The sequence below is a fragment of the Chroicocephalus ridibundus genome, chromosome 2 (assembly GCF_963924245.1).
Source record: "Chroicocephalus ridibundus chromosome 2, bChrRid1.1, whole genome shotgun sequence".
In the NCBI taxonomy this organism is placed as follows: Eukaryota; Metazoa; Chordata; class Aves; order Charadriiformes; family Laridae; genus Chroicocephalus; species Chroicocephalus ridibundus.
The window spans coordinates 21964531-21979481 of record NC_086285.1 but is presented as its reverse complement, the minus strand read 5'-3'; the positions used below and the strand labels follow the sequence as shown (position 1 = coordinate 21979481).

The 14951-nt window shown below is 36.7% G+C and overlaps 1 protein-coding gene across 1 annotated transcript in view; it reads left to right on the top strand.

The window, feature by feature from the left end:
* MALRD1 (MAM and LDL receptor class A domain containing 1) overlaps positions 1 to 14951 on the top strand; it is a 263637-nt gene that overhangs the window by 178353 nt on the left and 70333 nt on the right. The window contains exons 30-32 of the mRNA XM_063323881.1: positions 230 to 358; positions 5143 to 5304; positions 9048 to 9205. Of these exons, the coding sequence (XP_063179951.1) occupies positions 230 to 358; positions 5143 to 5304; positions 9048 to 9205 (449 nt within the window). The remainder of the gene's footprint in view (positions 1 to 229; positions 359 to 5142; positions 5305 to 9047; positions 9206 to 14951) is intronic.

Below are 14951 nucleotides of genomic sequence, written 5' to 3'. Positions count from 1 at the left end.
AAAAAACAGTAGTGCTGATGCTGAACTGAACTTTCTTTCTTCCTACCCTGGAAGCCTGGGGCAAGGCTAGTCTAAGACACGCGTAATGCACCATTAAAAGGGTGAGACCAAACAACATCTGCTGGAAGCAGTAAATCACTGAAGTCATGGTGTATAATGGCTAAACAAATAAAAAAGAGCATCCTTTAATTCAATTACAATATTGGTTTAACTGTCCTCTTGGTTCCAGTTGGAGAAAATCCCAGGGAATGCCCTGCCCTCACTGATTTTGTGTGTGGAAATGAGAACTGCATAGAGTCTCAGTTTGTCTGCGACTATAAACCAGACTGTGAAGACCTATCAGATGAAGCCGACTGCAGTAAGTATCTCTTCGTGTATTAATGTAATCTCCAGTTAAAATCAGAACTTTCAATTCTGGAGCATAGCTTAGGTGAATTCACACAGCTGCTCAGAAGATAATTGCAAGCAGGTTGCCTGGTCCCCCAGCTCAGAAGCTCTGACATTTTCAGATCCTCAGAAACATTTGCTGCAAAAAGTATTTAAATGTGATTTAGATGCAAAAGTGTACCTTACTCAAACCAAAGACTCAATATAAAAAAACCAAACCCCCAAAACCAGATTTAGGACTGAAAACAAGTTTAAGGAATAAAATCCATGGGTTACAATACAAAATAACTCTGAGAGAACATGTAAACTCATTTATTAAGCTGAAAGCATGTTGAGCTCTCAATGTTGAACAAAAAAGATAAGTAAGCAAATTATAGCACAATAACATTTAGACATGATTCTGCTATAAAAAGTAATTATTTAAAAACAGGCCTGTCTTCCTCTCAAATTAATCTCTTCTTTTTGATCTGAGTTGTGTCGCTACTACGTATTCATTGTTTTTTATTCTTGCTGCTACTGCAGAGCTATGAAAATATTTTTTTGCTATTACTCTATTACAGACAAAATCTAGTCTGTTTATATTTTTCAGGTCCTAGTGAATACTGAGACAAAGTTCATCTGTAGGTATTCTTCAGTAATGCTGTTTGAGGTGGAAGGACACAGCTTAATTTTGAAAATCTGGATCAAGTTAACAGGCTTTCCAATTCAGACTTGAAACTCAAAAGCAATAAAACATTGTGCCTTTGTTCCTGCTCCATGTCTTTGTTTATTTGCAGTCACTGTCCAGAGCAGACTTTTGGAGTAGGAAGCTCGAGCCATCCATATATACAGTTTAATAATCAGTCTAATTCTTAATCGTCGAGCTGGAGGGCCAAATTCTGCCATAATGCAGATACGATCAAAAGTAACCTTGGTAGACAGAGAAAGTAAAAGCATCACATGCATCGATTCAGTGCTCACATTGTGTTGAAGTCCAAGTACTCCATTGAAATCAACCAATACTTGGTGATCCCCTGAAAGTCAAAGATGTTTTCTCTTGCATAGGGTTGCTAAATGCTCGGACTTGAAATGGTTACAAAAATAATGACCCTTTATCGAGTGATGTAAATTATATTGTTTCAGCCAGGCAGAAGACTTACAACTTGTAATACATACGAAGATGTCACTATAGGAGATTTGACTTTGAGTTTCTCCCTCTTTATTGTTTTCATAAAAGTAAATAACTTTTAAGTAAAAGTTCTGAAATACATACACTGAAGCTGGTGTCTCTATTGCTGGTTTTTGCCTCCTGCAGTTCTTTGCGTTCCAGTGAATTTTGTGAGCATATTCATGGAAATGAATCTATGTTGAACAATAACCTTAAAAGACTAGCTTTTTTCAAGTAGATTTGAAGAAAAGGTAGATTTTAAACAGATAACCAGTATTTCTTGTATATAAAGTTCATATTTTTTCAGTAGTTAGAAAAAGTAAGATCAGCAAAATACTTTGTAAACTCACCCTTGTAACATTTTACAGATGTAACAGAGACACGGTGTGTCTGAATTGCTGTCCAACGTAAACTGCTCTGTAAAGATATTCAGAAGACTATCGAGGCACTCAATTTATTCTGTAAATATTGTTACAGGGTATAGTAGCTTCATTGGCAGGGGGGTGCAGTGGACGTTCTGTGATGTCTGGAAGGACTGTGATAGCATCAACACTCTTTTCTTAGATAATAGATGGAAACATTTCAGGCTATAAATGATTTTGAATCACAGTAAAGCAACACAGTCTTTGCTATACTGCAGAAAAGCTTTTCCAAGGGAAGAAAAAAAAACCCCAACAAACTGATATTCACTTTAAATAAACGGAGTGAACTATCCTTTTACTGTAGACAGAAAGGCTATAGTTCCATCAATATATTTTCATCAGTCTGTAGTTTTGCCGTTGCTGACAAAATATCAAGTTAGTAATAGAGGAGAGATAGCATAATCTGTCATACAGGATACCCGGATAAGCCTCAGGTATAATATTTCCCTATCTGCTATATCTTAGTTCCAACAAATGAGGCTTTACATTTGGATAAACACTCCTTATCCCTGAGCGTATACCTTATAGATGGGGATAAACAACATTAATGGGCACATAATACCTTTTAGATATGGAAACATCATTTTTTAACGAAAAGGAAACAGGAGATGCTTAAGCAGAAAGGAGAGCAGAACAGGTACAGAAAAAGCCCTTCACAGTCTAACCTGCCTCATCAGAAGAGGTTATGGCCACATTTTTCTGCATTTTTTTCTTCTTTTCTCTGAGCTCACAGTCCGAGCTTATTTCGTGTTCTACTATGGTTTTATACCGGTGTAACTTGAAAGAAGTAAATGGACCATAATCTACTCAGCAGCAATTCCTCTGTGCAGGATTTACAACAGAATTTGGTTGAAATGAATTGTATCCACTTAGGACTTTCTTTTTTTTTTTTTTTTAAATAAACTCACGGAAATTACTTACTCTATGCTTCATTCAGTCCAGTCAGACAATCTTGCAAAATTTTCAGTCTCTTTCAGTACCTCACTGGAAGTACTGAGGTGAAAAAAACACAATGAAAGCAGATTCTATTTTCATGAATTGCAGCCAATTATACACCCAGATTTGATTAATAGCAAATCTCAGTGTTGATGAACCAGATAGAGGAGTGCTTGAATTATTGAAATAAAACCAATTTTTCAGATAAATGGAATAATCCTCTTCTGGTGGCTTCTAAATAGGCTCTGTTTACCCATAAAATAAAAAGTACCCAGCAGGTGCAGATATGTTGGGTGACTCCGTCAAGCTTGTAAATATTGTCCATAAATACTTATTAATAATTGCCCTCTGAAAGAACTGTTAAGATGTTAGGGTAAAGTTCCTGAAGTCTGGTCATCTATTATGAATAAATTCCAAATGCATTTGAACTTTGATTTTGTTAGAACTGTACAAGAAAATTGTGCTTGCTATTTCGATTCCCTTCTTTGCCCTACCTGCGTGTGAGGGTGTTTGGTGTTGCAGTTAGGCTTTATTAGGCTTACATGATGCTTGTAATTCAGCATCAGTGTGGATGCCCAGGGCACTTGTGTATTCCTTTTATGATTCCTGAAGGCCATACTGTGAACAGCACTAACACAAGCACAGGACAGTTGAGGTGGGAAGCCCTTCCGGAGATCATCTAGTCCAACCTCTTGCTCGAAGCAGGGTCTACTGTAGTAAGTTGCCCAGGGCTATGCCAGTCAGGTTTTCAATATCTCCAAGAACGGAGACTCCACAACTTCTCTGGGCAGCCTGTCTCAGTGTTCGACTAGCCTGACACTAAAAGAAAAAAAATTTTTTCTTAACCTTAAAAAGTGCTTCCTGGATTTATGCCCTCTGCCTCTTGTCCTGACACTGTGCACCACTGAGAAGAGTCTGACTTTGTCTTCTTTACACCTACTCAGCAAGTATTTGCTGAGTATATGTCAATACTCTGATAAAATTCAGCTGAGCCTTCTCTTCCCCAGGCTGAACAGTCTCAGGTCTCTCAGCCGCTCCTCATGACAGATGCTTCAGTCCCTTGCAGTACAGGGAGACTGTAGTACATTACAGAACAGTACAGATCCTTCTCCTAGCATTCAGTGGGATATACGTTATTCATTGGATCAAAATTATTCTTCCTTTAAGATATTTGTCCTATACATTTAGCTAAGGTGACACATTTTTACAGAAAGACAAGCCCATGGGGTTACAGTCAGTGCATGTGCAGATCTTGGTCATACAAAATAGGTCGATGATATTTATGAGTTATTTTTACAAAGAATGACATCAGTAGTTCTTGTAGCATCGAAGTAGAAAATAGGAAAAAAAAAAATCACTAAAAGTTGATTAAATCTGTTCTTTTTATCTGTGTCTTTTATACCTTGACAACAATACTTAGACAATTTTATTTTAATGTTGCAGAATACTTCTAGATCAAGAAACACACTGAAAATCCACAAATGCATTTGAAGTTCTGAAATAATCACAGTCAGACCTGTTTCTAAAATGCACAACTGGCTGTGATGTTTAATAGTTTGGAAGCTTTTCCCAGAATCCTTTCAGAGGGGCAGTCCTTACTCTCACTCAGCAATTGTGTACCTGCTTCTGCTTTATAGCTAAGGAAAAGACTTTTAAAAGCCAAAGAAGAGTTTATGATGCTATTTGATTCAACTCTTCATCTCTACAACAGGATTTGTATAATTTTTTTAATTACTTTTCCAAAGTCACCTGAAATATCAGAGGCAGGTCTAGAAATGGGAAGTTTCACAAAGATCTCCTGAATTCAGTCAGTGTCCTACTCACTAGAACTTCTCTCTCATCATAAAACTACCTTCATGAATAACACTCACAAGGATGAGAGAACATGTTTTCATGAAAAATGTCACCGTGGAAGTGGAGTCCAGTTTTGCTAGCTGGTTGGCTGGGAATCATCCTGTCCATTCACCTTGAATAATAACTAAAATTGGTGAAGTCATCATTTTTTTTGTCAAGACTTACATGGGCATATATCTGTAATAACATTTAAGGCTGTTTATACCTGCTCAGGAAGCAAAGGGTGAATTTTTTTTCCTTACTAACTGCCATATATTATTAATGTCAGTACATGTAACACAAGGAATCATAGCATTAGCCAAACAGAACCCTTTCCATTACCAAGTACAGTATGTTCATTATAGCCTTTTACATCTAAGAGCTGGGATAATAATACACTTCTTGCTGTATTTTCAGGTTACTACACAAGTATTCCTGGAAGCTGTAATTTTGAAACACAAGATCAAGAATGGACCACTGTATGTGGATTAACACAAGACCCTAGTGATGATTTTGACTGGGATATTAGCAACAGTGCTGTCACTGGGCAAATGGGTCCTGATACCGACCATACACCAGGTATTGGCATGTGTCCTACATCGCTTTGGGGAAAATGAAATATTCACTGAATTTGAAAACGTAAATCCTGTAAATTAGTGTCACGATAAAAGCAAATCTCCATTGAGCTTTCTGTATATGCAGACAAATCATAGCGAGCAATTAGCACAGTTCACAAAGCAGTTTCAACGAGCATTTAAAATGTTTCCTTTTTATAGTGAAGTGACAATAGAGGATATGTATCATGAAAAAGCCATACGAAATATATATTAAATGTTTTGACACATTATGTCTTGTCATTTATATGTTCTGGTAACTTCTAGCTCTGTCTGAACACAAAACCAAACAGCCTGGCATAGTAGCCTATTACCAACCTTTTTAATCATCGCTTCAGCAGCACTGTAATTTTATAGGTTGCTCTTTTCAGAGTTGTCCTGATTATATTATTCCTTATACTCCGCTTCAGCTTGATGCATTTGTTTAGTAATTTCCTAGGCAATGAGCTGCTAAATATAATGTGAAGATAGTAATTAATCATCGCATCTGGGACACAACAGACCTCTTTCTAAAACAGTCCAGCATGCCTGTGCAAATGCAGTAACTGTCTCCAAGTCTGCAATCATGAGTCGCTAAAATAATCCGTCAGGTCTCACTCGGAAATGCTGCGACGGTGAACCCATCCACTGCGGAATGGCTCAACACCTTTGGATAAACAAAGGTGCAAATAATAGTCCAGCCGTCCATTTCTCTTAGGTCACCCGAGCACATAGCGTAGAGTTTATATTATGTAGCACCTTGACTGAGACCACCTGATGACCCTGACTGTGCTGCAGTCAATCTCTGGAAGACCGTGTTGCATTGTAGGCATTTTTATAGGCAGCTCCATGGAAGTATCAGCTTTGTGTTTCCAATATTAGCTTGCACCCGGACAAAGCAACATTAGGACATCTTGCTGACCTCTAACAAACTCATGTTCAAGAACCAGTGTTTCTGAGAACCCAGCTTAGTCTGTTGTTATCTTTCACTCTCCCTATCACCAGCTCTGTGTTTTTCTCACCTTTCACTAGTGTTTTGTTTACTTCTTATAGAAGTCATTGGATTCAAATGAAATCTCTGTATGAAACCTCGTGTGCAGTATGAATGACAAATTCCTGCTATACAAAGTCCAGCTTTAAAAGCTGAATTCTCTGAAAGTGTAACTAGCTACAATAGCACTCCTCTCCTTGTCAACATTTTGAATAATCTACTTTTCCTGGAGTGTGGTACCATCCTCATGAATTGTAGAAAAACATGCAATCATACACTAGTCCTTAAAGAATGGCTGAGGAGCAGCGTGTGTGGATGCACACAAGATCTTGGTTTAACTTATCTCCCTGACGTTGGCTTGCCAGAAATAGTATAGAAGTGTTTCCTGAGGTGTCCCTACAAGATGTTGCTGACAGACTACTACCAGAACGCTTATTGATTGTTAGGAGAATGAAGTTTATTGGTAGACAATTAGGGTTATCTGTATTATTTAGACAGCAAGTTATAATTATATATTATATTATATAAATATAAAATCATATAATATATTATATAGAATATATAATACAGTACAATAAACCTGGACGGAATATTAATTTCCATCATAAATGTACCAGTCTCTATTGTTTAGCTTTCCTTTCCAGAAGCTTTAAAGGTTAGAAACCCTATTTTAATTCCTGTCTAATCAGCAAAGAATAGTTAGTATTCAATGCAGAAGTATCACAATCTCTAGTGTTTTTCACTTGAATTTGTAAGCAGCACGATCTCCAGGTTTTGACTCTTTTTTGGTGTTTTACATTTCCAAAATCTGCAGAGACACCTTATCAACATGTGGCTGAAGCCATTTCTGTCCTACTCATTTATCTTGCCTTTTCCTTTAGAGGATTCTATACCTGCTGCAGGAACTGGTCACCTGATCATGCTTATCTGACACAAATCACAGTTTTTCATTTAGAGGAAGCAGACATCCATACTAGTTTGTGCTGCTATTGCAGGCTTGTAAACATGGAGGTTCATTCCTCTTGGAAAGGGATGGAACAGACAGGTAGAGGTAGAAACTATTCCAGTGGTCCCAGGCAAGCTGTTCCTTGCAAATCAGTAGTCTGACTTGCATTCGTGCTGTTCCTTTGATGCAGTGTGATGACAAAACAACCATTAGCCGATGCCTGTTCAAGGAGATTTTGTGTGCTTTTCTATTTCAGTTTCTCTCATTTAATCGGTTCTTCTTTGCTTCTGTGAGATTACCCAGCAATTGTAAGAAAAACAAAGTTAATAAAAAACAAAGCAAAAGGAAAACAAAATTAGAGCAAATGTGTTTGCAAAATTACCCAGATTTGTAATTTACTTGTAAATTAACTGGGCAAGAAATACTCACGTTAGAAAAAATGAATCACTTGTCAGAATTGCAAACAGCCTAGAGACTGGTGACCTGTACTGTCCAAAAGTATCTATCAGCCCATTCCTGACCCAAATCCAACTCCTCTTGTTACAAACTCATTTCCTGTAGTTCATAGGCGTATAAATTGATTGTACAGACCATATATGCCATTACGGCAATATAAAGAAGCCTGTGATATTGTACCAACTTTTATTAAGCATATCGGTACAACTTTGTGGGGAGGAAACTCATACTGGTTTAGATGTGTCCTATATTGCTTCATCTAGCACAACTTAAATTGACACTACAGATTTCAGATGGATAGAAATGTTCTTTTGAAAAAGATTACTTCAGTTTAACAAAAATAACATTGCATTGGTCAGTCTCTGGGAGAAGATAATAAGCTCTGTGATTTGAAAAGAAAGACTTTTAGTGGTAAATAACAACTGTTTTACTTTTTTAACATTTTGCAATCTGACCAGTGTTTACCTTATGCTGGTCTCAAATTTAAAAATATTACTTTCTGTACATTTTCTTCTCAATTTGTTCTTTCCTGCCTAAAACCAGGACACTTTCAACCTTTTGCCACTGCATCCATGAGTGATTTAAATATTCAGAGGACGTAGCTGATCAAGTGCAGAACATTTCACCCTCGAAAACTTCAGCAAGTTTTTAAACAAGTTTAAACAAGCAAGCTTGTTTAACTTTTGCTATATATCATATATAATTTTGCCATATATCATTTATCAAGGAGGCAGGCACCTTAGTCTTTGAGTTTGCTGGTCAGTGTGCAACTATATAGGACCATTCTATTTATGAAGAATATAGTCTATCTGTGTCATTATAATCTTTCAAATAGCTTTTTCTCTCCTTACGTGTTTTTGAAAAAGCTTGAGGCATAACATGAAACCCAGATAATCTCACCTGAAAACATCATCTCAAATAAGATTGCTTCAAACTATTTGAACTATTTGAAAATTGTAATGGCTGTTGAGGAAATGTTGAACTATCAGCAAAGGTGCTCCTGACTCCTGCAATGTCAACCTTCAAATTGATCCTTAGAATCTGTGAGTGAGTGTTTGTGTTTGCAACACGTTTTAAATTTGTTATTCAAATACAAATCAAGTATTTACACAAGGATAAAACCAAAACAAAACAGAGTGAGGTCTGAGGAAGGTTATATTAATATTGTATGTAAACACCAGAAATACACAAAGTATTAACATGGAAGATCTCTGTACAACCAATGTAGGGTATATGTGTATGTGGTAAAAGATATCAGTATCTGTGTGTGCAATAACGGTCTGAAGCATCAAGTAGTATCGAACAACTATACATGGTTTTTTATCTTTTTATTAAGGTAAAGGACAGCATTTTTTGTATGTAAACTCGTCTGCCCAGAAGGAAGGAAACAGAGCAAGGATAATTACTACCAACCTGTTCCCAGCTAGCCTTGGAATCTGTAGGGTTCGGTTCTGGTTCTGGATGTTTGCTTCTAGGCAAACAGGAGTCTTAAAGGTAAGAGAAATAGCACTTCTACTACATCAGGACATAGTAATATTTGCTTTAGTAGTATTCGCATTTCTGTGTCTAGAAGGAGCAAAATCTCAGAGCTTATATTAGCAGTGCTTCATCACAACTTCACTGCAGTTACACCTATACACAAAATTTTTGCCAAGACGAAGTGACCATTCTGTTTTAGTTTTAATCCCACTTGAAGTCCTTTTGCTACTTGTACGAATTAACATTGCATGTTTGACTACCATACTTAAATCTACCAAACATCACCACATTTCTCTGCACAATCCTCTGCACAATTCACTCTTTAACATAAAATAGAGTCAGTTTCCAATGTTTAGGACAAAAAGAAGATGTGTTTTAAATGAAAAGTTTTAAACATAGTAATGTCACCATGTATGGAGGATGTTTGATTAAAATTATGGGAAATAAAGAATTTAACTTTATTAACAATTATAACCCCAGCTTTCATGAAAGTATCTTCTTGCTGTTCAGCAAGCACCCTTACTGGGCACACTTTTAGTTGTTAAGTACCCCAGTAAAAGTACAAGCAGTGATGTGAGCCCTTGGCAAACAACTCATTTCTTGTGGCTCACTGAATCAATATGTTACATACTGCCTTTTTTAGAGGTCTGAGAAAGACTCCTAGCTGTGGCAGTTTGTTAAATTTTAAAAATACACATTATATCAGTTTTACTATGTGTGACAGAATATAAAAATTTGCATATACTATCAAACTCCTAAACTAAATTAGTCTATGTTAAAAGTGAGCAAGAATATTTTCGTGGTCTTGGACCTGGAATTAAGTCAGGAAGTTTGGACCACTGTTTTTATACTTGTTCTGATCGTCTTTGGTCTGGTTCTCTGCTGTGAAGGACAATCATAGCACAATTCCATGGGATTATAGTGCAATTCAGGCTGGAAGGGCCTCAGGAGATCTCTCGTCCAACCTGGTTCTCAAAGCAGGGCCAGATACAAGATCACAGTAGGTGACTCAGGAATTTCCCCAGTTAAGTCTTGAAAACTCCCATAAATGGAGACTACTCGGACTCTCTGGGCAACCTCCGCCACTGCTTGACTGTCGAGCATGACAAGGTTTCTCCTTATATCCAGCCAAAGAAGAATGTTACTTTTCATTCCACATTTTGCCTATCTTTTTTTAAGTAAATTTTTTTCATGATGGGATTTGCGTCTCAATTTTATCGCTAGCACCTAGTTCACGGAGACTCTGAGTATTGCTATAAACTTAGTTAATAATAACAAAGAAAAAAGCTGTATTACATGAAATTAGTATAAGCAGCAAATACTTCTGCTTTTCAAACTGATTTTAAATGAGTTTCAAATTAAGTTATTTTTAACATTTCGTTCTGTTCAGTGAGTAAAATGTTCATAATGTGTTCTTCCCAAAGATACTTCAGTTATTTAAGATGAATTTTGAAGAAGTGTCTGCAATCTCGTAATTTTATTATCTGAATATAGCTTTTAAAATACTCTGCCATGTCTTCAAGTCCATTCTTACCAGTTTACATTATTTCTCCTTCCACATACACAAACTAGATTAAAAACACAAAAAAGAAGATAAAGCTTGAGAGCAGCTCCAGATTAAATTGAAGTAAAAAGCGAACAGCAATTGCTTTTTGGTTCTGTTGGTAATTTAAATTCTGTGAGATTATCTATGATTTCTTTAAATTCATGTATCCTGGACATTACAGCATACAAGAGTGCAGACAAGATTTTTTTGAAGGAGCTTCTGAAGTTTTTCAAGCATCACAGAACACTTAGAATTAGTGAATAAGTAGATGTGTGTGGCCTATATGTGAGTTAGTAGGCAGACAGTCAAACTGAGCCTGCTTTTTAATTATTTATTTGTCTTTTGCATTTCAAACAGACTAGTTTAATTAACTCTTATTACTTTGATTTTCATAAAGAGATCCATAAAGAAATGTCTTACTCCCACATACAAATAAGGTTCCCTGTTTACGGCTTTGCAACATGCACTCTTTATAAAGAAACATATAAAAATATTTATAACGGACTGAAGTACTCAGCAAGGAATTGTTGTCCTATCACAGACCCAATTTACCCTTATGGAAGCTTTTCTCTTTTCTATCAAACTAATAATCTATTTCAGCATCAACTGTTGCTTTTATTAAATCAAGAATAAAAAGCGAACAAAAAAAGCCTAAAGGAACAAATAAGAAAAAAAGAAAACCAACAGTCCAAAACTTCAAAAGCAACAGCTCAGTGAGATTTTTGTTCAGGTTGCGCTAGAGGTGAAAAAAGTCAAACTGTAATAGGAAGTCTGAATAATGTGTTAGAATATAACAACATCAGTACAAAACCTGATGTTATAGCTCTTATCTGAAATACAGCTATCTAGTCAAGTCTGAATTAAAAATAAAGGACTGCAGAGGTAGAACATACTGAGATGTGCGATTAAAATGACATACAGGGAATCTGTAAAACAGAGAGGTAAAGATGCAGAATGCCTTGGTATAAGAAGTAGATGTGGTAGAACTACACAAAATAATGTGAAGTTATGGGAATAATCCTATTTTTACCCAGAAAAGGAACTATTCACTGAGAATACAGAAAAAGGAATTAAAAGTGCTTCTCTTCTGTATTCACAATGCATGTTTCAGTTGCAGAATTCTATTGTCATAAACTCTGTAATTTGTTCATAGGGAAACCAAAAGCTTAGGCTGCTATTACTATTTTTGAAAAGGACACAATGTTTACAGCAACTCTTGCATTAACATAGAAAGGATGCTATTTAAAAGAGATCTGAATACTAATGTTTCATGACATCAGTCAACTATTAACCAACAGAAGAAAAAAGTTGCTCCATAATGACTAACTATAAAACCACTCAGCTTTATTTAGGAGTATACGGTAATACCCTTTGAGAGGTGAGTTATTCAGCACTAAATACATGACTGGTCTAATATATCAACTAATATGCTCTGAACAAGAATAGCTCTTAATATAAACAATTTTTACTGCATTGCTCTGGAAATGTAAATTTTAAAAATGTATTTCTCTTTACATTTTTATGACTATATAGTCATATTTAATGAAGCAGGAGAGAAGTTTCAGCAAGAAATGGAGGTTATTTTCACATCTGTGTTATTCCAGTGGGGATCCTATTGGTCATATGTCAGAGAGACAGAAAACATTCAGCTTTCATTGAGCTTCTACATTCTGTTTTTGTCTGTTTACTTCAGGAGTTTGTCATACAACTGATAATTAAAACCAAATTTAATTCCTGATGTGATAGTATAATTCTAATATATCTGTTTTCTGCCTTGATATTTGGTGATACTAACAGAACTGAGGTGTAGTAAATTTTGGTATAGGACAGGTAGAAAACTTTTTAAAGTGCTGGTCTATTATCATAGTGAATTGTGATATGATTTTGCTAATCTGATTCGTGGGCCTTAGAGAAGCAATTTCAGTCTGCCTCTGGTGTAGCTTCAGTCCAAGGAAGATGTGCAGTGATGGCTGCCAAGGAACATGGGGACTTCAAAGTCGTGATCTTAAGGATGTGGAGCAGAAAGCATAGTATCAATATTCATTGGAGTCAGTGGGAAGTTTCCTCAGCTGACACAAGTCTCTGGTGCCTAGTTAAGTGAAAATACAGGTTGTCTCTCACAAGATTTTCCTGCTCCCTTGGCTGGTGATTAAAGACTATATGTTGGGAATTATGGGAGAACACAACTCTTATTATGCACCCTTCAGATCTGCATTGGCTTCTTGTTTATTAGTCAGTTAATTAACCCTCCAGATGGAACATAGTACCTTCCAGCATGCCAACTGCTAGAGTCAGGCAAGATCAAGAAGATAATACATTATCTTGAAAAGTCAGCATGAGGGTACAGGAGAGTTGTAACTGCTGGTGACTAGGTAGAAAATGGCAGTTTATATTTCGTGACCTTCAAAAGCACATGCACTTTCCGCATCCCTAAAATGAAATAGAAGTTGAAAAAAGAATGCAGGAGTTTCTAACACACAGGACGTTCTGTGGAGAATTAGAACCGAGTCATGATTTTAAGGCAGGGAAATGGGATTTGCTAAAGAATGCTGTTCACATATGGACTGCAAATGAACCAGCTGGCAAAGGCACCTTGGAGAAAGACCAAGAAGCAAATATAAAAGCTTCACTCACACATTCGTCTCATGCAGATTATCTTGCTGAACTCTTCTCTAAAATCACTGTGAAGTGTGTATTGTGTATCCTCACTCCTGAGCTTTTCACTCTGCAGTGAATGGAGTGATAGCTCTGTTTCTGTTGATTCCTGTTTAGATGTAGATTATGTGTGCGATCTGGAAACCGTGTCAGCACAGAATGAGGAATAGACAGATACAGTGACTAGTTAGTAAAATACATGCTTGTTACTTTTAAATTAAAGTGATGGGATTTAGCCCACGACTACCTCAGTATTAGGTGGAGAGCAATCTCCCCAGACAGATAGATACAGAGTTGGTCAATGGGACTTTGCTTGTTTGTTTCATTACATGTAGTGGTATTCATCTTGCTGGCTTTTCCCTCTTTCACATGTTAAATTGTTTCCACTACCAGGCTAGCTTGTACACAATTCATAGGATGCTGTGTAGGGAGGTGTTGGAGTTTCTAGAGGCACTAAGCACCACACAACTGTAGCTCTCCAGGGCTCTAGGGAGCTCATATCCATGAGAATTTGCTCTGCCTTTCATGTGCCATATGTGTTTACACAGGCCAGCAGAAATCTTGCACACACTAAATGAACTTCCTGACCCAGAAGATGCTTCAAACTCTCAGTGACGTGGGTAACCTCAGAGAAGAATACAGATTCACATCTTGTAATTGTTTCTCCACTTTCTGTGGGCACCACCTCTGAGAGAATAAGATCTGTATCCTCAGCTAAAGGAACAGACTCCTTGGGCTTCTCATTTTTCTGAACTCCATTTGATTTAGCATGTATTTTAAATAATGCATTATTCTTTTAGAAATTTCAGCTAAATTTTTTTTGAAAATGCGTAAGAACACAGACCATTTCCTGGCATAGTTATGGATAGATAAAGACTTGGAGAAGTTAAGTGAAGGTATTCAGGAGTACTTTGGCAGAAAGTGGGATTGAAGAATTTCCGCAGGAATGTACATGAGAATTGGAGCAGAACTGGGAGCTAACACAAGATTTCCTATGTACCAGTTTAGAGATTTACACTAAAAGCTATCAGTTTCCACAGGTTACCTGTGTGCTTATTGTGACAAAACATTCACCAGGTTTAAACTTTAGTCAAACCTAACTGAGGACACAGCCACATAAATTAACACAACATATTAGCTAATCCATAGTAATTACATCTCTGCATGCCCTTACTCTATGGTAAATACGAGTTAAATCTCAAAGAAAAGAAAGACAAGGCATATAAAATTACTTTACATATATGAAAACAGAAGCTGATGTCATCAAAATCTTACATTTTAGACCCTGTTTGACTTGCTGCCACCCCAGACCAATTGGCCAGCATACATACAACAGGTTTCATAATGGATTTACTGTTTGTACTGAGCTTGAGCTGCAGGGTTGATCTGTAAGTACGCAGAATGACTCCACTCTCCGAGACCAAGCTCAGTATGGACATGACACAATCTCTCTGTACATAGACAGAACTGCTCAAGTAGGCAGCATGCTTTGAAATTCTTACTATGAAAAACTACCAACCCAACAAACAGGAATGGGAAAAAAGATCTGATTTTAAACAG